Source organism: Pleurodeles waltl, chromosome 9, assembly GCF_031143425.1.
Source record: "Pleurodeles waltl isolate 20211129_DDA chromosome 9, aPleWal1.hap1.20221129, whole genome shotgun sequence".
NCBI classification, from domain to species: Eukaryota; Metazoa; Chordata; class Amphibia; order Caudata; family Salamandridae; genus Pleurodeles; species Pleurodeles waltl.
This window is the reverse complement of record NC_090448.1, coordinates 358,730,893-358,752,438: the sequence shown is the minus strand read 5'-3', so window position 1 is coordinate 358,752,438 and position 21,546 is coordinate 358,730,893. Positions and strand designations below refer to the sequence as shown.

At 44.5% G+C, this 21,546-nt stretch overlaps 1 protein-coding gene across 4 annotated transcripts in view; it reads right to left on the bottom strand.

The window, feature by feature from the left end:
- The window catches only part of LRFN1 (leucine rich repeat and fibronectin type III domain containing 1), a 695,926-nt gene that overhangs the window by 14,462 nt on the left and 659,918 nt on the right, over positions 1 to 21,546 (bottom strand). For all 4 annotated transcript variants that reach the window (XM_069206932.1, XM_069206931.1, XM_069206934.1 and 1 more), the window contains one exon: positions 17,763 to 19,158. In XM_069206932.1, the coding sequence (XP_069063033.1) occupies positions 17,763 to 19,138 (1,376 nt within the window). In that variant the 5' untranslated portion in view covers positions 19,139 to 19,158. The remainder of the gene's footprint in view (positions 1 to 17,762; positions 19,159 to 21,546) is intronic.

The window sequence follows — 21,546 nt, the reverse complement described above, 5'->3', positions numbered from 1 at the left end:
CAATAAACTGACTGCTAATGTTTCAGTGATATTTTTATTGACAGTATAAATGTTGTCATGAGTACTGTTATATCTGGGGTAACTAGCAGTGCATGGCGAGGGTGCCAGGCCCTGCAGCCAACCCCCTATAACCACCCAACTCCGCACCAAACTGGGACTTCGGCCGTGCACAGTGGGGGTTGGCCACAGAGTCTGCCTCACTGGGTGTGAAAATAAATGTGAGAGGATGTCTCTGGGTGTGAGAGTGGGTGTGCCAGTGTCTGGGTGTGAGAGGGTCTATGTGGGTATGAAAGTGTCTCTCTGGGTGTGAGAGTAGGTGTGAGAGGGAGTCTCTGGGTGTGAGAGTGTCTCTGTGAGTGAGTGGGAGCATCTGTGAGTGAGTGCATTAATTTCTGAGTGGGACTGTGAGTGAGTGCAAGAGTCCCTGAGTGTGTCGGTGAGCGGGTGTGGGAGTCTGAGTGGGTCTGTGAGTGTGTGAATGAATGAGAGGGTCTGTGAGTGGGTGCATGAGTGTCTATGTGGGTCTGTGAGTGGATGCGTGAGTGCCTGTGTGGGTCTGTGAGTGAGTAGATGAGTCTCTGAGTCTGTGAGTGGATGCATGAGTGTCTGAGTGAGTGTCTGAGTGTGTCTGGAGTGGGTGTGTGAGTATCTGTGTGGGTGTGTGAGTAGATGTTTGAGTGACTCAGCCACAAAGGAATCTCACCTGCCCATTTATCCAGGTTTGTCCACAGCTGTGCACAAAATATATACCCAAGTGCAGTTCTTTCTGCCTCCTTGGGTAAATGTCCAGTGTGTATTCTAAACTACAGCTGTGTAATGGACCATGAGGAAATGTCACTAGTGACCTTGTGTGCATTTGCAATGTGATTGTTCCTTGTGCGTCTTTCACTTGGAATTCTGTGATAACATTAATCCTCCTATAGAGAGGCCAACAAGACTACAAAGACGTAAATCTCCACAAGACCAGCGTACTTCTTGTTATCTATATGACAAAAGTGTGACTTTGTTTTTGTGGAGATGTCCTCATATTCCTTAGCATCAAGAAAGCACCACCAAAATTAGTGGGAAATGCACTGAGGGGCCCTTTGGTAAGCTGTCCATCATCCTGACAAAATGCGTGAACACCTTTATAATTGTAATTGTATTTATATAGCGCTTACTACCCCTGACGAGGCATTGAAGTGCATTTCGGCGAGTAGCATGCTACTTCAGAGCACTAGAGGAATTAGTGGGGGATTAGTATAGTGAAATCTGAGGACAGTATTAGTTTGAGTTAATTTGAACGGAGGATATGTGAGTTTGTTAGTTGGATTGACTAGAGTAATGGAGGGATAGAGGAGGGAAGATTTGCATACTACTAAGGTGGACAGGACAGGTTAAGTGGGTTCAGTTTCTAGGAGATTTGCATATTTACATACTTGCAGCATTTTAAAGGCAGAACCATGGACTCTGCTCTCACCAGGAGAGGACAAGAAAGAACCCCCTCATCATAGTCACATGCAGATTGCACTCCAATAGATCAGTGATGCATTCACCTCTTTAAAGGGATTTCACATTTTAATAGGGGAGGAAGGCTGTGCGGTCCCCCTCCCTGGACCGATCTCGGCCCGGTGGATCCCATCCCCTGGGGTCTGGCCTTCATTCAGTAGGGGTGGGTGTCCGCTCAGCCTCCCTCCCCCAGCCCATTTCAGCCCTGGGTCCCAGCCCCCGGGGCCAAGTCCCAAAATACTTTTTTTAGTGTGGGAGATGGGCCACACAGCATCCCTCCCCAGGCTGATCTTAGCCCCGGGGAACCCATCACTGGGGCCCAGGGCACCCAGTAACCAGCGTAGGGGACCGTCTGAATGTCCCACAATCCCAGTCAGCTTCCCACCTCCTGCAGGAGCCGGCATTGCTGCCACGGACAGGGAGTTGCTAAACATACAGTTCCCTGTTTGTGAGAGCAATCATTTCCTCTGTTTCCTTGCCTGCATGTGTGCGAGCAGAGAAATAGAGGAAACCTCTGCTACCAGCAAGCAAGAGCTGTTTGACAGCTCTCGCTTCCTGGGAGCCGAGTTGTGTTTGCTATGATTTTGCAGGAGCTGTCAAAGCTCCCACCAAGTCAGAGCAAACAGCTATGTCCCGAACGTGGGCGCCCGGGACATAGCAGGAGACGGCACTGAGGGTGGCAGTCCCCAGTGCCATTAATGATTCCATGAGGGGGCTGCATGCCCCTCTCCAACATTAAAGATAGCCCCAGAGAGGTAGTGGTTTCCAGGGCCCATGGGTACGCGACAGACTCCTTACCCCATTTCATTACATTACATTACTGGGGAAGTGGTGGTCTCTGAGGCTGTGGGGGTGGTGCAACACTCTTATTTTGAAACAATGGCCCCAGGGAGGTTGTGGTCCCCGGGGCAGTGAGGGGGCTGTGCAAACCTGCATATGATACAACGTTAGCCCTGGGGAGGTGAAGGTACTCTGGGCCCGGGGGAGTCTGCAGGACCACTCCCCTACTATAAATAAAAGATTTTGCCCCAGAGAGGTGGTGGTCACCGGGGCGAGGTGGGGTCATGTGGCGCCCAGCATACTATTTGATTTAAGTCCCGGGGAGGTGGCAGTCCCAGGCCATAAATAAGCTCATGAAGGGGGCCCTGTGCACCCCCTACTTTCTTTTTTATATATCCCAGGACCTGGCCCACCCAGAGGCTTTGGTACATTTTTTGCCACACATTTGAGATGCCATCGTCAATTTGTGGCAATGTTTTTTTAAAAAGTGCTTTTGTGCCATAGGGGGTAGAGGTGGTGTCTCTGGGACCCCAGCACCAGAGCTAAGGGGTCAGGTTGTCCCGACCCTGGCCACCTTTCTTTTTTTTAAATCTTTTTTTCTTGGGACTTGTCTGAAGCCGAGTCCCAAAATGGCTGGCAACACTTCCTGGTTGAAGTGTTTGCAGCCAATCAGATCTCAGAACGAGATTGACAGGATTTGCAAAGCCTTCTCGCCTCTAGATATACAAATTTGATTTTCCTTAAATTTCTCTTAAACCGATGAATGTGTTTACACAAAATATCAAAAAGCAAAATCCACGTACTGAAAGCTACCTTTCTGCCAAATATGGTGTAATTCTGTTCAGTGGTTCGGGCTGTTGTTGTGTTCAAAGCTCCTCTGGGAGTTAACATAGGAAATGCATTTTTTGACCCCTCCCCCCCTTTTTCTCAGCCCACGTTTGACAGATCACCCAAAAAACTTCCCATGCACAACAAGATTCTTTCAGAAAAAAGAAAAGATGATGGATGGAATGCTGAACAATGCAAGCATTCATTCCCAGTCACAAAGATCTGGGTTTAATCTATTGTTTTTTAGACCACCACGCCATCCCAGTTTGGACCCAGCCATATGCAAATCAATCTTGACCCTTTTCCCCTTGGGAACAGTCCAGCCCAAACTGCCAGGCCAGGTCCCCCCAGACCAGAATCGAACATCCTGGGACAGGTTTTGGGGTATCAGGGCTGGTTGCGGGCTGAAGAGTCCAAGGGGCTGAGGCATTCTGGGAACCACTTGAGTGCTACGGTGTTGTAGCGCCCATGGCATTCTATCATCTAGCACAGCATTGAGGACCTTTTCATAATAGGTGTTGTTTCAGTTGGTTTGAACACTTGTAGGATGAGAATGGAGGGGGGTATGCATGTTTGCACCCAGATTTGTTGTTGCCTGGATGTGACAGCTTCACTGCCCATGGCGTCAGGGGCGTTGGTGTATCGTTTTAGTTCGGTTTATGTTCCCTGAATCGGGAAAACTGCCTCATGCATGTGTGTAGTATGTGGTGCTTGCAATGGTGGGCCCGTGTATGTATGAAGAGTACGGGTGCGGTGATGGGTGCTGTCAATACTGGCTCTTCTACAATGGAAATGGCTGATGTATATAAATGTCTGACTTGGAATGTCAGGAGTCTGGCACATCTGGAGAAGTGTTGCAGAGCACATGCCTGCCTGAAGCGCTACTGAGTGTCCATTGGGTTATTGTAGGAACTCATGTATGGGGGACTGCCCTCTGGAAAAGATGGAGAGGGCAAATATATGCAACATCGTACTGTGGGTATGCACAAGGTGCATTAATTTGATCATCCCTGGGATCCCCATTCAACATAAGGCACACATACTAGATCCAGGGAAGAGATATATGATACTATGTGGTAATGTGGCTGGACACGACATATGCTTGATCAATGTGTATGTCCCTAATATTGATTGTGGTGAATTCTATAGTGGGGTAATCAATGCTGCCACAGCGTTCTTATCAGCAGACATTAGTCTAGCAGGGGACCTGCAATTGTGTTCCAGATGGTGTATTTGACAACATGCCCTAGAAACTACACACTAAGCCACAAATGACAGGACAGCTATTAGACCTCATTCAGGACCTTAAAGGGGTAGACCCATGGAGGCAGAAATATCAACAGCTGTGGGTTTACTCATGTTGTATATCTACCACAGGAATCCATAGAAGACAGGACTACATTTATGTGTCCATTTCCTTAACCCAAAGATATAAGACATCTTGTATCTATCATGATATTTATTGGACCAATCCCCTCTATTGATGAGTCTAGACAGGTGACGTGGGCGTCCAGTGGTAACGCTCTGGTGTTTGCAGGCTGAGGCACTGACAGACCCCCCATTTGAGGCCACACTTTGTGAGGAATTTTCCTTCCTTTTTGAGAAAACCTGGGGTAGCACTAGCAGTAGGGCATATGAGTGGGAGGCGCTGAGGGTGATGAGAGGAATATGCCTCAAAACCACCTACGGTGTGCGGAGACAACTGGACAGAGATATTACCCATCAAGAGGGACATTTGCAGAACCTAGAAAAGGACCTACCGATTAATTAGAGGAATGGCAACAAGCTCGGATGGAACTCTTAGATGGCCAACGCCAGCTGCAAACATACATCAGAGAGCCTAACGGCAGTGGTTGCCTGCTCAGGGGGATAAGACAGGGCCATGTTAGCACAACTGCTTTGACAACAGGAGGCCCGAGAGCCAGTTGCAATGTTATGAAATGAAACGGGAGCCTGCATTAACACGCAGGTCGTGATAAGTGAACGATTCAGATCTCATCTGGTTCGTTTGTATGCAAAACACAAAGGGACAGCCTGAGATCATGATGCTGCATTCCTAGTGGAGATACCTCTCCTGGTAGTGGGAGAGGATGAGAGGTCTTCCTTAGAAGATCCCATCATCAAGGAAGAACTTACAGCTGCCATTCGATGAATAAAGATTGCCACAACACTGGGACATGATAGCCTCCTGGCTGAATTTTACCAACGGTATGCAGGTATACTAGTAAAGAAACTATTGGAAGTCTACGAAGAAGCTCACCAGAGGGGGAGGTTGCCTGCACCATGCACAAGGCACTGGTAGTACTACTCCCTAAACCCTGTAAATCCTGTAAAACCATCGTCATATAGGCAGTTGTCCCCTTTGAATGTGGATGTTAAGATACTGAGTGGGGCCTTGACAGCCTGCTTGCTTGTGCACCTCCCATACTGGTACATAAAGATCAGTGTGGGTTTATACCCTATATAAGCACCATGTATAATATTCAGTGCTTGTCCCATATACCATGCATTGCCTATGAAGGAGGAACCTTGGGCTCTTGTGATCTCCTGTGAAGAAATCAAACATGCATTTGATTCACTAGATTGGGAATATTTATGGTTGGTGGGAAATATAGGTTTCAGCCGACAATATTTTGTGTGGGTTAAATTACTATACACGGAACCTGAAGGGCATGTACCCACGGGGAGCATGGTGTTTGGGAACATTTCTGCATCAGGCCCTGAAAATCTAGAGGATTCCCTTCAGGGATACCACACACATGGTGTCCCTATATGCTGACGATGCCCCGGTGTATCTCCGGTGCCCGAGTTACTCTGCACCTATACTCCCGCAGGCATCGCAAACTTTTGAAGAGGTGTCTGGCTTCTTCGTGAATGCCCAAAACTCACACATATTCCCTATGGGACTGCTAGCAGAGACGCCAATGGAGTTTTTTCCACGGGTGGGTCTCCTGTGATGTGGCAAAGGGGTCAGATATCTGGGTATAAGGTTAGCTTATACAGAACAGAAGGTATAAGAACTTAACATAGGACGGATGATGGAAGGGCTAAAGGCGTTGATCTGTTTTTGGAAAACATTACCCCTGTAGTTGATGGGCCGTGCAGCAGTGAGGAAGATGCTCGTACTTCCCTGATGCTTCTATAGCCTACAAGGTACCTTCTTCGACATACCCCAGAAATATTTTGCCGACCTGGATCACCTAATCTCGGAAATACTCTGGGATAACAAACGGAAGAGAATAGGCATCCCACCTTCAACATGCGATTCACTGGCTAGATGAAAACAATAACTGGGAGAAGGTTCTCTTACGGACCACGTATGGGGAACAGTCACTGCTGACCTTTCTCCTGAGTGGAGCTCAGGTACTGGAGGGAACACCGTGCATCATTCGTCAGGTGTGCATGGTATGGGAATGTGCTGTCACATTGGTGTTGTCATGCTCCCTATGGCAGGGACATGCCACTCTGCAATCTCAAACCATTTGTACAAGTTGCTAAGGTTATGTCAGTACAAAAATGAAAGATCTTTACCTTGAAGAAGAGTTCATTCCGCAGACAGACTCCATAGACTCCTTTGGGTTGGGATCAGGTCAATATTTGCAGTACGCAAAACTTGCAGCGACAGTGGGAGATCTGTGGCCGTGCTTCCAAAGGGAGCCACCTGTTTTGCATGCACTGACTATGATGCTAAACACTGCAGTGGGCAGACAATTGATTTCCCATCTTATAGAGCACTTAGAGAGGTTCTTCCCAAACTCACCCCTAAAGCAGAGAAAAGATGGGAGACAGTGCTGGGTGAAACACTGACTACATGGAGAAAAGTGCATGCTGGGGCAAAAGAGGTGAGTTACAATGCTTGCTTTAAATTAATACAGTATAATTATGCACACCACACGTACCTAGCTCCCAAGATCCTACATCTAATATATACAAACCAATCAGATGGAGGTACCCATTATGGTGCCCCGGAGGCCGATTTTTTGCATATAGTGTGGCATTATCCATTTTTAGTAGGTTTTGGGGTGAAATAAATTGAGATTGTGCTTGCATCACAGGTTGGGAGATACCATTTAGACCCGGGCTCTATTGTTGGGACTGCTCCCATCACCGCAAACAAAGAAAGTCAGCCATAGATTTATACTGTGGGGACACTAATCGCAAAACAATATGTAACCATTAGATGGTTGAATGTAGGCTCTCCTAAATACACAGAATGGCTCAGAGACGTGGTGGAATGAGCAGTGGCCGAAGAGGTGAGAATGAAACATGTTAGCAAGGCTGATAAACTGATGGATAAGCTGGCTGTGTGAGCGCGTATGCTGCAAGAACTGCATGAACCGCCTGATATGATGTCAGGATCAGAGGTGGAAAATGAAGCAAAACTAATCACCCCTCCTACACATAGTCAAGACTGTGTAATAGAGAAAGAGTAGCCCTACGATGGGACAAAATAAACAAAACGAGATTCTGTTAGACAAAAAGTATGCCCAGTATCCGTCACCTAGGATATCTTCAGAGCTCTGTTTGTTTGATCATAACTCCTTGTTGTTTAACACTCTTGTGGTATTGCACTCTATGTTTATGGGAACTGTAAAACATACAACTTGAAGCCCAAATCTGCACGAGTAGTGTTTCCGGGTGGGGGAGGGGGGATTGTCTCTTTTTAGAGAAGAGTAATTTGCAGAACTCCTATTGTTGCATCGTTTATCTGCTAATTTCTTCTTCTGTCTATACTGAAAAACAGAAAACAAAATATTTATAAAAAGTATAACTATAAGTATAACTATAACTGCTCAATTTCTGTGGTTTTGTACAGGTAAAACATCAACTTAACTATAACATTCCTGTAACCTTTGTTGTTTCAGTGAATTTATATTTGTATATATACATTCTACACTTACCTGTGAAAAAAAGTAGTTTTCATTGTAAAGGCATGTGTGGTAAAGGTATATGCATGGTAAGATTTTGCATCGTAGAGCATGGTAATGGTCGTGTTATAAAGGCTATTTCCCTTGAGGATACACCTTAGCACATAGTGGAACAATGCTCTATATCTCTAATGCAACTCATAGTTCTAGTGCAAGCATCCTCAAGTCTCTTAAATTGCTTTTCCCCTGTCACCCCACTTTTTATTTGTGTTCTCTTTCCTCAGAGAAGTGGTTCCTGTGAGGATTTTCAAGACTAGCACCTTGAAAGATGCTGGATATGGCACTGTATTAAACGCAGAAGTAAAGTGAGACATGCTTGTTTACACAAAGATAGTGCAAGGTGAATACAATGCAGGTTTTTCACAGTGAGCTTTGGATTCTTTGCAGGGCCGCATAAATTATTGCTTACTGTGAAACGTGTGGTATGCAATGCAGATGAAATGTGTCCATAATTTTAGAGGGTATGGAATGAAACACAAGCGAACATGATCCTTGACAGTTAATGTGCTCCCTCTCTGCATACCATCATTTATCTGCCTACTGTTAATCCTCTGTCTGCAGTGACTCTTCAGTCCACTCTTCTCTTCTCGTTATCCCCTCCTCTTACAGTTATATCCCATCCTTCTACCGCCATCTACCTGCTATTCTTACACTGCCTATGGTCTAATTTTATATCTCTGAATATGCCCTGTCCTGGCAGTTCCTGTCTACAAACTCCTACCATCCTCTACCTGCAGTCCCTCCACTAACTGTGCCGCCCTTCTATTAATGCCCAAACTCATTCTCCACCACCTTTGCCCACAGTGCCACCTTCTCTATGTAAGTCACTCCTTACCTGGTCGCTCATCTACCTCATTTCCCTTTTACGTATCCACTGTCCCTCACTGCAGGGAGTTGTTAACAGAATGGTGCTGTGAGGGCATGGTTGGGTCATGACATCTTAGCCTGCTTTGCAAGCAACCATTAGTATGTAGTTTAGAAGGGAAGGGTCAACGTGGAAGAATGTCCAGCCCAAACAGCACAGATGTGTCCCAGTTTTTTTGCAATGTCCATACACTCGCCAGTGGACAACTCAGGCAGTTCATAAATGAGTCCTCAATGTAGCGGGTGGAGGGTACCTTTCATGAGAGCAGCAAGTGCAGTGGCATGGGGATTAAAGAGCGAACACTGCCAAATGCACCACAAATAGGGCTTTCACTACCCAAACTGGGGCATTGGCTCTGGTGCAGCATGGTGGCCAAGGACCTATAGGCAAGCAAGAAAATGGGCATCTTTACTCTTACTTCTCTAGCAAAAGACAGTTATAATTAGAAACCTGTCACACCTTGAGCCCCAGTGCAACTGCTCCCTCTGCACCAATAGATACGCCAATAGGATAAAGGGGCAGTTTTCTTGCTTCCTTTAATGCCCATAGCAACCTTTCTAAATTACTAAATGGAGGACAAGCACACAGTGAAAGAAATTTCCCAGCCTTGTTAGCCCTAAAACACAAACATGACAGCCCTGTTCGCCAAATTATACAAGTATCCACACCAGTATACTAGGATGAGAAGGAGTGGATGTGTCGGAATCGACCATTCAACTTGTCATCACCCCCTGCTGGTGCTTCATGAAAGTTTTCAGGCAGCAGCAGAAGCTCTGTTAGCAAGAGGAATAGGGCTTCTCAGGAATTAAGATGGTGTGCTGTTTCTGCAGCAGGAAAGAGCAACATACCATAATGGCAGTTTGTATGCAGCCATTATCCGGAGATCTAGAAACAATAATGGCTGTCTTCTGAGGTAGTACATTATTTGTCCATTTGCAGACGGCCTGAGGTCTAGGGCACTTCATTTCCTGAAATGTACCCTGCTGTTTCGTCGCATCCCATCCATTACATGCTGTGGATCGCTCTTTCGCGACACGCTCGCTGTGCTCGTTCCTCCTCCAACTCTTCCCTTATCGGAATGAATCAGACACCCAAACAAGGTCTGTCAGGACGAGAGATGTGGCTCATGTCAGATCTGTGTGTAAGTTGGTAAAGACATCACTGAAGCAGCCCTGCCAAGTTTCCCATATCCATGAGAGACAAGCTGGTCCAGCCCATATTTTTTTGAGTTCTGTGAATATTGTTTATTTAATTATAAAACTGGGACTACAAGTCCCACAATTCAAAGACAACACCTGGAGTGGCGCAGCATATCACACATCTACCTGGAAACTAGACAGGTATGCAGAAGGAGCCACAAATACCATCTCTGGCACTGCATTTGGTCCAGCGGCTTAGGTCTCTGCTGGTCACTGTTCAAAGGATCCTGCCTATCAACCATGCGCGTCTCTTCATGGTATCCTATCTCATCTATAACCCCTCTCCCTTCTACTTATCACACTGCCACTCACATTCATACACTCCCCTCTCTATATCATGTTGTTGCTCTTCTACAAAGGCCCCTTCTTGACTTCTCTACACTATTGGTGCATTCCTCTTCCCCAGCACCTCTCCATTCTATTTATCATGGTGTCTCTCTACTACCCAGACATCCTTTACCTTTTTTCTTTCATGGTGTCACTTGTCTTCCATACACTTCCTTCCCTCTCTGCATTATTGTGCCACTCTTATACACAAATAACCCATCCCTTTCTGCTTCATGGTTCCACTTATCACAAATAAACCTTCTTCATTTTCTGTATAATAGTGTAACTCTTTTACCCATACAACCTCCCCCTTTGTTGCTTCATGGTGTTACTCCTCAATCCATATGTCATCTTCGTTCCCCATAACATGGGATCAGTCCTCTACCATTACAACAGTTCAACTCTCTGTATCATGGTGTCACTCTATCCATGTAAGCTTTTCTTTCACTTCTTCATGGAGTCACTGCTTTTTCCCGGTACCCTTTCTGTGTATTAGGGTGTCACTCGTCTACCCATAGGTCCTCTCCCTTGTCTCTTTCATTGTGGTGCTCCTCTACCCATATATTCTCTTTCTTCTGTGTGTTAGTGTCACTCCTCTACCCATATGCCCTCTTCCTTCCCCATGTCATGGTGTCACTCCTCTACCAAGGCACCCTCTCTCCTTTTAGTTCCATGGTTTTACTCCTATACCCATACAATTGTTAGCTTCTTTGTATCATGATGTGAGTTCTCTAACAATATCTCTTCACCCTTCTCTGTATCATAGTGTCACTCCTTCACCAATGAAGTCTCTCCAATCTGTATACCCTGGTGTCATACCTATACCCTTATTCCCACCTGAATCTCTATATTAAGTGATCATCCATCCCCCAAACACAGTCTCTTCTCTCTGTATCTTGGAATCACTGTTTACTCATACATTTTCTTGCTTCTTTGTCTTTCAATAACCCTCTCACCTCTGTGTATCTTGGCGTCACTCCGCTTCCCATACATGCTCTCCCATGCTTTTAATATGGCATCTCTCCTTTGCCTCTCCTGTGTTTCCTGTCTCTATCATGATGTCACTCCATCCATACACTGAAGTGGGTGCTAAACTGCGCTCCCTGAGTGGAGTTTGCAGAGTTTTGCCCACTCTGTGCTCCACTTCAAGCGAGGAGTTCTGGAAAAACTCAACCAACTGCCATGTGGTGAGGTTTTTTCTTGTGTGTGGCTTTCCAAAGTGCTAGACTACTTCCTGGTGAGATTTTTCAATGAGGGTGTCTGTGGCAGGTCGTTACCGCTTGCGTTGAGAAAGCTGCCGCTCGTGCTGAGAAAGCTGCTGCTCGAGTAGAAATTTTACTTGAGCAACAGAAAGTAATAGCACCCTCTGGCGCGGCACATGTGCTGTCCGTGCTGATGTTACAGCACTGGATAAGATCCCAGCACTTAAAAGCAGCATGGGCAGCACAATGTGCCTGAATTCCAACGCTCTGCGAAATCTCGAAAAGTTGTTAGGTAACTCCCCAGAATTCCACAGAGTGAAACTCTGCAAGTCTCTACTCTACACCCCCTCTGCAACATGGTGTCACTTATCCACTACCTCTCATCCACATCGTAATATAACACTTCTCTGTTCTTTGCAACATGATGTCAGTCCCCTTTCCATAGCTCTCTTGGCTCTGTGAATTATGTTGGCGATCCTCTACATTCTGTATCATGGCACCCTTGTTTTCCCCTAAAGCCTTCCTATCTCTCTATCACTGTGTCATGTCTTTCATACAAATCTTCTCTGTAACAAGGTGTCATTCCTCAGTCTTTACACCCCCTCTCCTCTCTACCGTAGCACAATCCCTTTATCCATACAGAGTATCATTTCCTTCTATCAGGGTATCTCTCCAATTTCCGTTGTCCTCTACCCGGTCTACATCATGGTGTAGCTGAACCAAGCATACCCCCTAATCCATTTGTTTATCATGGTGCCTCTCATTTACCCATCCAGCATCTTTCTATCATGGTAGCATTCCTCCCTCCATGCTACACCCTTTCTCTTCTCTTTGTCATGGTGTCAGTCCTATACCGATACTCCTTCTTCCATTTCTGTACCACAGTATCACTTAGTTACCCACACAATTTCCCTTTTCTCTGTATTATGGTGTCCCTCCTTCCATAAATCACTCCTTCTACATATCATTGAGGTAGTTCCCTTCCCACACACCCTCTTCCGACTCTGAATCACAGGATCATTCATCTAGCCAGACCTCCTTCCTTTACTAGAGACATCTTTGTTTTATGATATATATCGCACCATTATCCGGACACTGTCCTCATCTGGCTTCTATCCTTCCCTTCCCTATCCACAACATTTCTCCATTGGCTGTTGTTTAATTCATCTCTTTAGAGGACATAGCTCTACTTTATTTTACTAGACTCATCTTCCTTCACTGGGGTTTTCCCTGTCAACAGCACCTCCTCTGGATATTAATATCTTATATTTCCAAGACCAACTGTCTTCTTCTGGCTATTTTCTCTCTCTTGACCTCTTGCTGTTTGTTCCCTTGCCATCAAGCACACACTCCTCTCACCATGAACAACATCAGTATCCACTATTTAAATCTGCCTCAATGTGAGAGTGAGAGGTGCTGAGGGAAGAGTCTGATAGCTCTCTCCAGCTTGGATCACAGGACTCATTTCTGTTAAAGAATGGAGAACACATGCTTGTGGGTTGAAGAAAAGTTGCTTTGTATACTCATGCAGCTGACCGATGTGAGACAAAAATGTATGCCAACTGCTTGTACAGCTGAGCAAACCTTTACAGCCATCAGCCCTCACTACCTGTAGCTACCAGGAGGCCCTGGGTCATCCTTAGTACGGCTGGGCGAGGCCTCTTTTAACCACTGCAAAATTTAAATGCGTTTTGCAGTTCCTGAGATGCTTGGTAAGTGGAGGTTTGCTTTACCTTGCAAAAATAAATGTAATCATTAGAGCATCTGGCTTCATTCACACCCAGAACTGACATATTTAAAAGTGCTCTCTTGTATGCTTTTAAAATGCGGGAGAGTTTCACTTCGGTACTTCAGTTTATATCACTATATTGAGAGGTATTTATTAAAACTGTTAATAAATGCCTCTCTATATTATGGTGTAAACTGTTGTACTAAAGTGAAGTGCTTCCGCATGTTAAAAGCATACAAGAAGCACCCCATCACTTTCAAATTCTACCAGCCACCACTGGTCCTTACTTCACCAAAATCTGCATGAACTAGGAATTATACATTTTCCCTGAATAAATGTCAGCAGATGTGACCTTCCAACATTTATCTTTGGAAAAGTGCAAGAGTGTCTAGTGTTTGCTGCCAATTCGCATTTCTAGTAAATGCGGCAATAGTTACTGCACAAGCCAGAATTATCCAGATCACTTATAAACAGTCCTTAAGTCTAAACAGGATGAAATGAGGTAGCTACGGCCAATGATTCATGCTCGTGTTAACTTTTTAAAATTTGCATCTGCAGCATAGGGGCACAGGAGACGGTAGCTGAATAGGACCTGCATCCAACAAACTTGTATAATGTCTTGACCAAATGCTGTTTTAAACTTTTGACAAAAAGTAAGAGGATTTCCTTCATTTCGCTTCTAGGTTTTGAAGAATTGTTGTTTTTTTCAGAAGATCTGGACTAAACCATGCCATCTTTTGTTCATACAGCATCCGGAAGTAGGAATATCTAAGGAAATACATTTTATGGTACCGGTTATCCAACTGTTATGAGATCACACTAATTCCTCGGCGATTTTGCAATGAAGAGGTAGGCTAGAAGATAAGGAAATATGTGTCAATGTATCAATACATTTTTAAGGGGCTTCTGTGGAAGACTAAGGAGTCGAATTTTCAGAGGTGGCGGAAGTAAAAGGATTAGAATTGCGCTTTGATGACAACATGGCAACCAAGATGGGAGTGGATAATATTTTGGGAAAGATACCCTGCAGTGGAGAGTGTTCATGCAAAAATTGCGTTAGGGCACTTGAAGGCTCTAACGGGCATATTTAGGAGAGGTCGCGCCACCGGAGCATCACTTTTATTGATGGTCTGGCGGCACAAGCCACCCAACCATAGCTATGAGCCCATGCAAAGACACTTTGTGGGACTTTGAATGGCCTTATAGATATGGAGAAAGACAAAGATGCGTAAGTCACTGCTTTGCCTTACTCTGCGCAAGGGAGGCGTTCCATGGGTGTTGTGTGGGGCTTCCCAGGCAACACCCATGGTGTTTGATGCTGCCCCAGATTTACTTAATTGTGTAAACCTGGGACAGCACCAAAACTTTATGCCTCCCAGAGCAGGCATAACAAGGAGAAATATATTAATTTTTCCTCGTGTTTACCTCTTTCCATGAGTGCTGCATTCTGCAGAACAGATAGGAAAAGGAAAACGCCTCTCAGGATTGTTTTTTTGCAGGAAGATGTCCCTTCCAGCACAAAAACAATCCTGCATTCAACACAGACACCCTTGCGCCATGGTGCAAGAGTGCCTGCTTTGGAGTTAGGCAGCCAGCTGTGCACCAGTGCAGGGGGAAAGGACAGGAATGCACCGTATTTCAGTAATACAGCACAATCTTGTGCTTTTACATTGCTGTAGGGCAGCGCAGCAAGAAACCTTGTGCCGCTGCCCCATGTATGTCATTTAGGGGTCACTGGGAGATGCAGCTGCGACCCCTGGGTTGCTCCTTATGACCCTCTGACACTGCCTTTGCGACCCCTGGCCTCAGAGATGGCAAATTCAGTGGCGGCAACACAGTGGCAACTTGTCCTTGTGGACGTCAGTTGGGGCTCTGCTCCCTTTGTTTTCTGTGATTTTTTTCTTATTACACTACTAGTGAATAATAATAATTTATTATTCACTATTAAATAATAAAAATGGAGTACAATTAACTGGAATTTGCTCTTCCTTGGCAGATGAGGTAAGTAAAAAATGCTTTTAAATGCATGTTGTGTGCATGCTTGCGGATGAGAGTGTGTTTATATGAGAGAGTGCATGTAAGTGGGACTTTGTGCATATATGTAAATATGTGTGTGTGTAAAGGTGGAGCTCAAAGGGCATGTGATGTCACTTCTGCTACCCTTGCCATTTTGGTGAATTGTTGTCCATGCGCTGCCCGATGACAATCCCCCATAAATATGGGCCTCTGTATGCTGAACAAACACAGGGCCAGGCAGGAAGATGCCACTAAAGCAACCATAGGTTGGTGGTGGAAAAATGACCTGGACTATGATTTTTACAAATTAGTTATCAAATTGAGAAACTGAGTGAATCACATAACGTCGTCTCCTAGCTATCAGGAGAAAGACCTCCGGTTAGAGCAAATAGAATCCATTTTGATGATGAGAATCAAACCTGATTTTGCAAGGATTCTACAAAGGGTTGAAATACTCAAGAGGCAGAATCAATATTGAAAAAAAGGACTAAAAGGCCTTGGGTTTGCCGTGGGTATATGTCTGTTTTTTAAACTGGCTCTCCTTATATGCAACGATCAATTTTACTGCAATGTCCTCTTTATATTATTGTGTGTATCTTTTTAAAAACACTGACTGATTTAAAAAAAAAAGAAAATCATTCGAGTTAGCAGCTGAACTCTGGAACTTGACTTACCAGCTCACGATCACAAGTCCAAATAAGCTAGCGCCAATGAAGGTATGTGAACGTGGTGACCAAAATAATTAATTTTAGGAGCAGTAGATCAGATTGGGGTTTCTTAGTGCGGTCTAAGTCTAGGTGACTGAACTATTTTGCATCCTCACCTCCTTATGTTGCATTTTCTCTCCCCTCTTCCACTTACTGACCTACCACTATCTAGTCCCAATTGTTTGCTTCTATTTGTGCCTCCACAATGGGAAGTGGGATGCCATGTACAAACAGATCACAGATGTGTTTGTCACCATCGAGCTTCATCCAGCTAAGCCAGCTACAGAAGGAAGAGAATTCATATTGTACTAATTTATTGTATTCATAGTTATGAAGCAGAGAGAATTAAACAAAACTATAGTTAGGGCTACTGGAATTATGCGGCAATGGAGGACCACATTTTGAGGCAAGGTTTACTGATTTATATGGCAAGAAAAAAGCAAATCAAGTGGCAAAATATGCCACTTTCTGTGACAATGTTATTTCTCGTGACATTTTGACACACGTTAGTACTGTGCGGACGTAGATTTAACACCAAAATATAGAAATTAGAAACTGCAAGGTGACCATTTAACATTTGCGAACGGTCTGCTACCGCACTGGACCACGGGTGGGCTTTTTTCAGAACCTTTTGATCGATTTGAGCTTTAGGTGCAATATTCGTCAACCTGCAAACTATGCATAAGATGGTGGATTACGAACAATATCTTTAAATTAATATTTATATGGAGAACAATGTGCCTCAGAATCGCATAATCCCAGTGGTATGGCTTTATTGAAACATTCTAACTGACAGGGAAATTTAGGAGCCCTGCCAGGTCCTCAGCACCTACAGAGGCCAGTTAGGTACATCCTGTGGTTCTCTTCCTTTACATCGAGTCACTTGATGCCCTCAAGATGTACAAGGTCTAAAAGGCTGGATCCTCGTAGTGATGCCTATACTCCAGACCTAGGGAGTGGATTTCACAAGAGGTAATCCGGGTGCTACATGCCTAACTGTAGAATGCTAAAAGCACAGACTATTTGAAGTTTGTGGCACTGTGTCACATGCAGCTGGGGGTTCACAAAACGAAGAGACTAGATAAAGGTGAAGTGTACATATGGAGTGTGATGGGAGATAAAATGAGTAATTTAATGGGTATTTTACAAGCAGAAGATATTCCAGACCAGGTAGACTACTGCCCAAAGGTTGCAGACGTAACAACAGCGGTGATCCCAGAGCATGGGAATATGGATCGGAGGCTGAAATGCCCATCCGTGGATAGTCTTCAAAATAGTGGAGATGCAAGAAAATATTTATTTAAGTCGGTGCACACCTACACTGCAGTAGAGTACCATAAAGCAAAATAATTGAACAGAAGGAGGAAATGAGGCATGAAAATGGTGCACAAAAGCATAGAGGGGGTTTAGTAGAGATGGGAACCTGCAAATGCCAGTGGATCTCTTCAGTAGGTGTCTGACAACCGGGGAAAAGAATACCAAGAAGGGTTCTTGTTAGTAGAGAGGGATACCCACAGGTTGGAATATTGAATCCCATAACTATATCATTACTGATCCACCTGATGTCCAAGAGTCTTTGAGGACAGCCCCTGAGCTACTGTTACCCCTGAAGAAACCAGCTGAGAAACACCACCTTGAGAGAATATTTATATTAGTTTCAATGGCTATTATTTACATTCCCATCTAAACATACCTGTAAACCAGTGAATCGTCCAAGGAACTGTTGTATTGTATCTGGTACATTCGAATCCCAGGGATATGCCTTTCAGACGGCCAGTGAATGACCACAGATGTAGTGGTCAGGTCTGCGGCCACAATTTTTTTGTCCAAATGGTTTTTGGTGTCATTTGCTCCTGATTTGGTGGAGGTTGTGATATCCGAAGAACCAGGGTCAGGCCCTCTAATGTTGCCTGTGTTATTGACTAGTAAAGGTAGGGGTACGATTGTGACTGCCACGGCTGCAGTGGTCTCACCAGCAGCATTTGAAGCAATACATGTAAAGACACCGTTGTCTTTTAGGGTGGTAATCAAAATATCCAATGTACCATTGTTGAATACCACAGCCCTGGTCGTGTTGTGAATCAGTTTCCCATCCGGGCCTATCCAGTGAATTGATGGGTCGGGGTCACCCATAGCCTTGCACTTCAGGCTCACTGATTGGCCTTCCATAATAAATGGCTTGCTGGAAAAATTTCGTGTGATCAGAGGGCGTTCACAGATGAACTCCTCCTCTTGGATGGACCAAAAGTACTTGTCCATTAGCTGATCTGGTGAAGCACAGGTTTCCAAGTCATCCTCTCGGGTCATCCTCCGAAGCCATAGCAGTTCACAGTTACAGTGCAAAGGATTTCCCCCAAAGCTGATGGCTAGAGAGGAAGAGGGGGAGTTCCTGGCACTAGCCAACACTTTGGCCCTCAGGAATAGATTGTCTGGAGGAAGTTTGTGCAGCCTGTTGGAGGTCATGTCTAGACGAACCAGTTTATGAAGCATTGAAAAAGTCCCTTCTGCAATGTGGTCAATCAAGTTGTGATCCAAAGTGAGAGTATTTAAGTTGACCATTTGGCCAATAGCTTCCCAGGGGAGAGTCTCCAGGTTATTGTACGACAGGTCCAAGTCTTCAATGGTGGCCATGAATTCATTGAAGGTCCCAGACTCAATAGTATTGATTTGGTTGTTGCCTAGGATAAGATGGCGTAGGTTCCCAAGCCCTTTGAAGTGCTCATTACGGAGAGCGGAAAGTCGATTGCTGTTCATGTGAAGGGCACGCAGGGCACGCAGGTCAGAGAAAGCCAGGGGCATGATCTGGCTGATTGTGTTCCTTGAAAGGGTGAGGTGGACTAAGTTGGTCATGTTGACAAAGTCCTTCCGCCTGATGATTGTGATGAAGTTGTCTGTCAGCCGGAGCTCCACTGTCCGCCTGTCAATGGCTGGTGGCACAAAGAGAAGCCCGGTTTTGGCACAGAGCATAGTGAGTGTGGGAGATATGTTCTGACAGATGCAGCGGCCAGGGCAATGTTGAGCCTTCACCATAGTGCTGAGCATCACCAGATAGACTACCAGCTTTTCCATGGTACTGTCACTTCTTGGTCCTAAAAGAAGAATAACACACTGGTTAACTTTATGAACATCACAGGTAACATCAGATTACAACACCTAATCAAAGCACACCTGGGAATCAGTTTCAAAACTAAGATGTTATTTTCCTAGCTCAGGTATACAATCCTAGAAATGTTTTGTGACTTTGCCTACTTCACCCAGTCCCATTGTGTGGAGCCCTAACTTCAGAATACAAAGTAGCAGGTGTCTTGTGATTTGTAAAGATAAATATATATTAGGCTACTGTATAGTAAATGTATACCCTTATACCTAATTTGTAGGAAGGTTCTTAAATCCAAACTTTTCTTACTGGAAGGGTAGTTCACTGGTTGGTACCTCAAGGTCCTAGTGTGTTCTTTAATGTAGGACTGGTCGAAAGCATCTACAGACAATCTTTTTTTTGTGATACGCACTACACAAGCAAAATAAATAAATGGATACATTATGCTATTTGAAATTTGCCTTGGAAGCTAGTCTAATTCACAGTTTATAATGTGATTAAGAGGTTATTCAAAGAAATAAATGCGTGGGTTCCATCTGTGCTTCTTTTCAAGTTTATATCAACACTGACTCTCATTTTCATAGAGGACTTTGGGCAGGTGCCAGGTTCTGCATTGCTAGAACCACTAGAACCATAGCCTGAGCCAGACTGCTGTAAGAAAGTAACATATGTTGTAAAATCAAGCAATGTCAAGAGAAAGGAGGGGTGAGAGTAAAATTGAAACAAGATTTCTCTCATTAATGTATTGGAAAAAAGTTTTTTGTCTTTTGAATGAACATTTTTACAATTAACAATAATGAAAGTTCTGCAGAACATAGCAACAGGAGAGCTCTGCATTACTCCCTTTATATCTCCTTGAGGATCCCCCAGATCTGCTTGAGGCTCCTACCATGTGTTATCAATGATCTATCATTGCTATTGAGGCTCCCTGTATAGGTCGTTGATGGTCTACAATGAATCCTTGAGGCTTCCTCCACCTGTTGTCAATGGTGTATCATGAGTCAGCCATATATGTACTCAATGGGCTACCTATAGCTCATGAAGCTTCCCCCATACCTTCTCTGGGGTCTATAATAACTCCTAGAGGTTCTCTTCATCTACCCTCAATAAATTATTACGTATACTGAGGCTCCTTCAATAAGCATTGGATGGTCTCTGAGGCCCACTACATATCTGAAAGGGCTCCCCTGACATTTGCCTGATAAACCCTCAGAATCTTCAGAGTCTTCCTACTCAACATGCAAAGCTCCCTCTACATCTTGTAAAGAATCCTTCTTCATCTTCCTCAGAATCCCTACATATCTCCTTTTTAACCTTCAAGGGGCGTTATGTATCTCTTTGAGAGCCCACTAGATTTCTCTGACACCTCCTCCTTGTCTAGCTGATGTTTCCTTACATCTTCCTGAGACTTCATATACATTTCCCAAAGGCTGTCCTGACATCTTGGAGGCTTCCTATATTTCCACTTGGAGCTCACATCACATCTCTGCAAAGCAATCTCCATGTATAGTCCAAACTCCCACCTCATTTTCTGATGCTTCCTCGATTTCCCTCTGAGTTAGATCATATAGCCATTAGACCCCCACAACATATTCCTAAACACACTGAATAACTACCCAAGCTTTTCTCCCTATCTACATAAGCCTCTTTCGGTGCAATTTTATCCCACACTGATTGAGTGTTCATACATCTCTAGCCACATCTCTCCATCAACCTCTCCTCAAGATTCATACATGTGCCCTGCATGTGTCCAGACTCGCATACTAGCTTTGTTTCTGTCTCTCTCATAGATGTTGGTTCGCCAAAATGGCATGGGTTGAAAAAGTGACATTTCACACTCTTTGACCTTAATCATATCACAGGTAACAACATCATTTAATCAGGGCCACTGGAATTATGATATTGTGCTGACATGGCAAATTTGCATAATTGTAGATTTACCACATTTGCCACATAATCCATCATCTGCTGCATAATCCACAGAATTTAGCAAAAACAAATTGTTTTTCTTAGCTCAAACAGTTCAAATGTTACTAAAAATGCAGTGGCATGTGCTGCTGCACAGTGGAAGGCCCTTTGCAAACCTAGACTGGTCACCTTTATGTTGCTTATTGCTATAGTTCGGTGTTAAGTAGGAACTAATGAGGTGCAACCAATACCCAGACAGTGTTACCAAGTTTAAATATGATGAAATAATGAAGTAATACTATTACAACATATGCCCATTCTGCTGCATAATTTTCTTTTCTTGCTGCATAATTTACTCAACCTTGACACATAATTTGGCCCTCTTCTGCCTTATAATTCCAGCGGCCCTGCAAATAACCTTTAACCTGCATTTTCCCTGGAAGCCATGTCACATGACCTTAACTCTGATAAT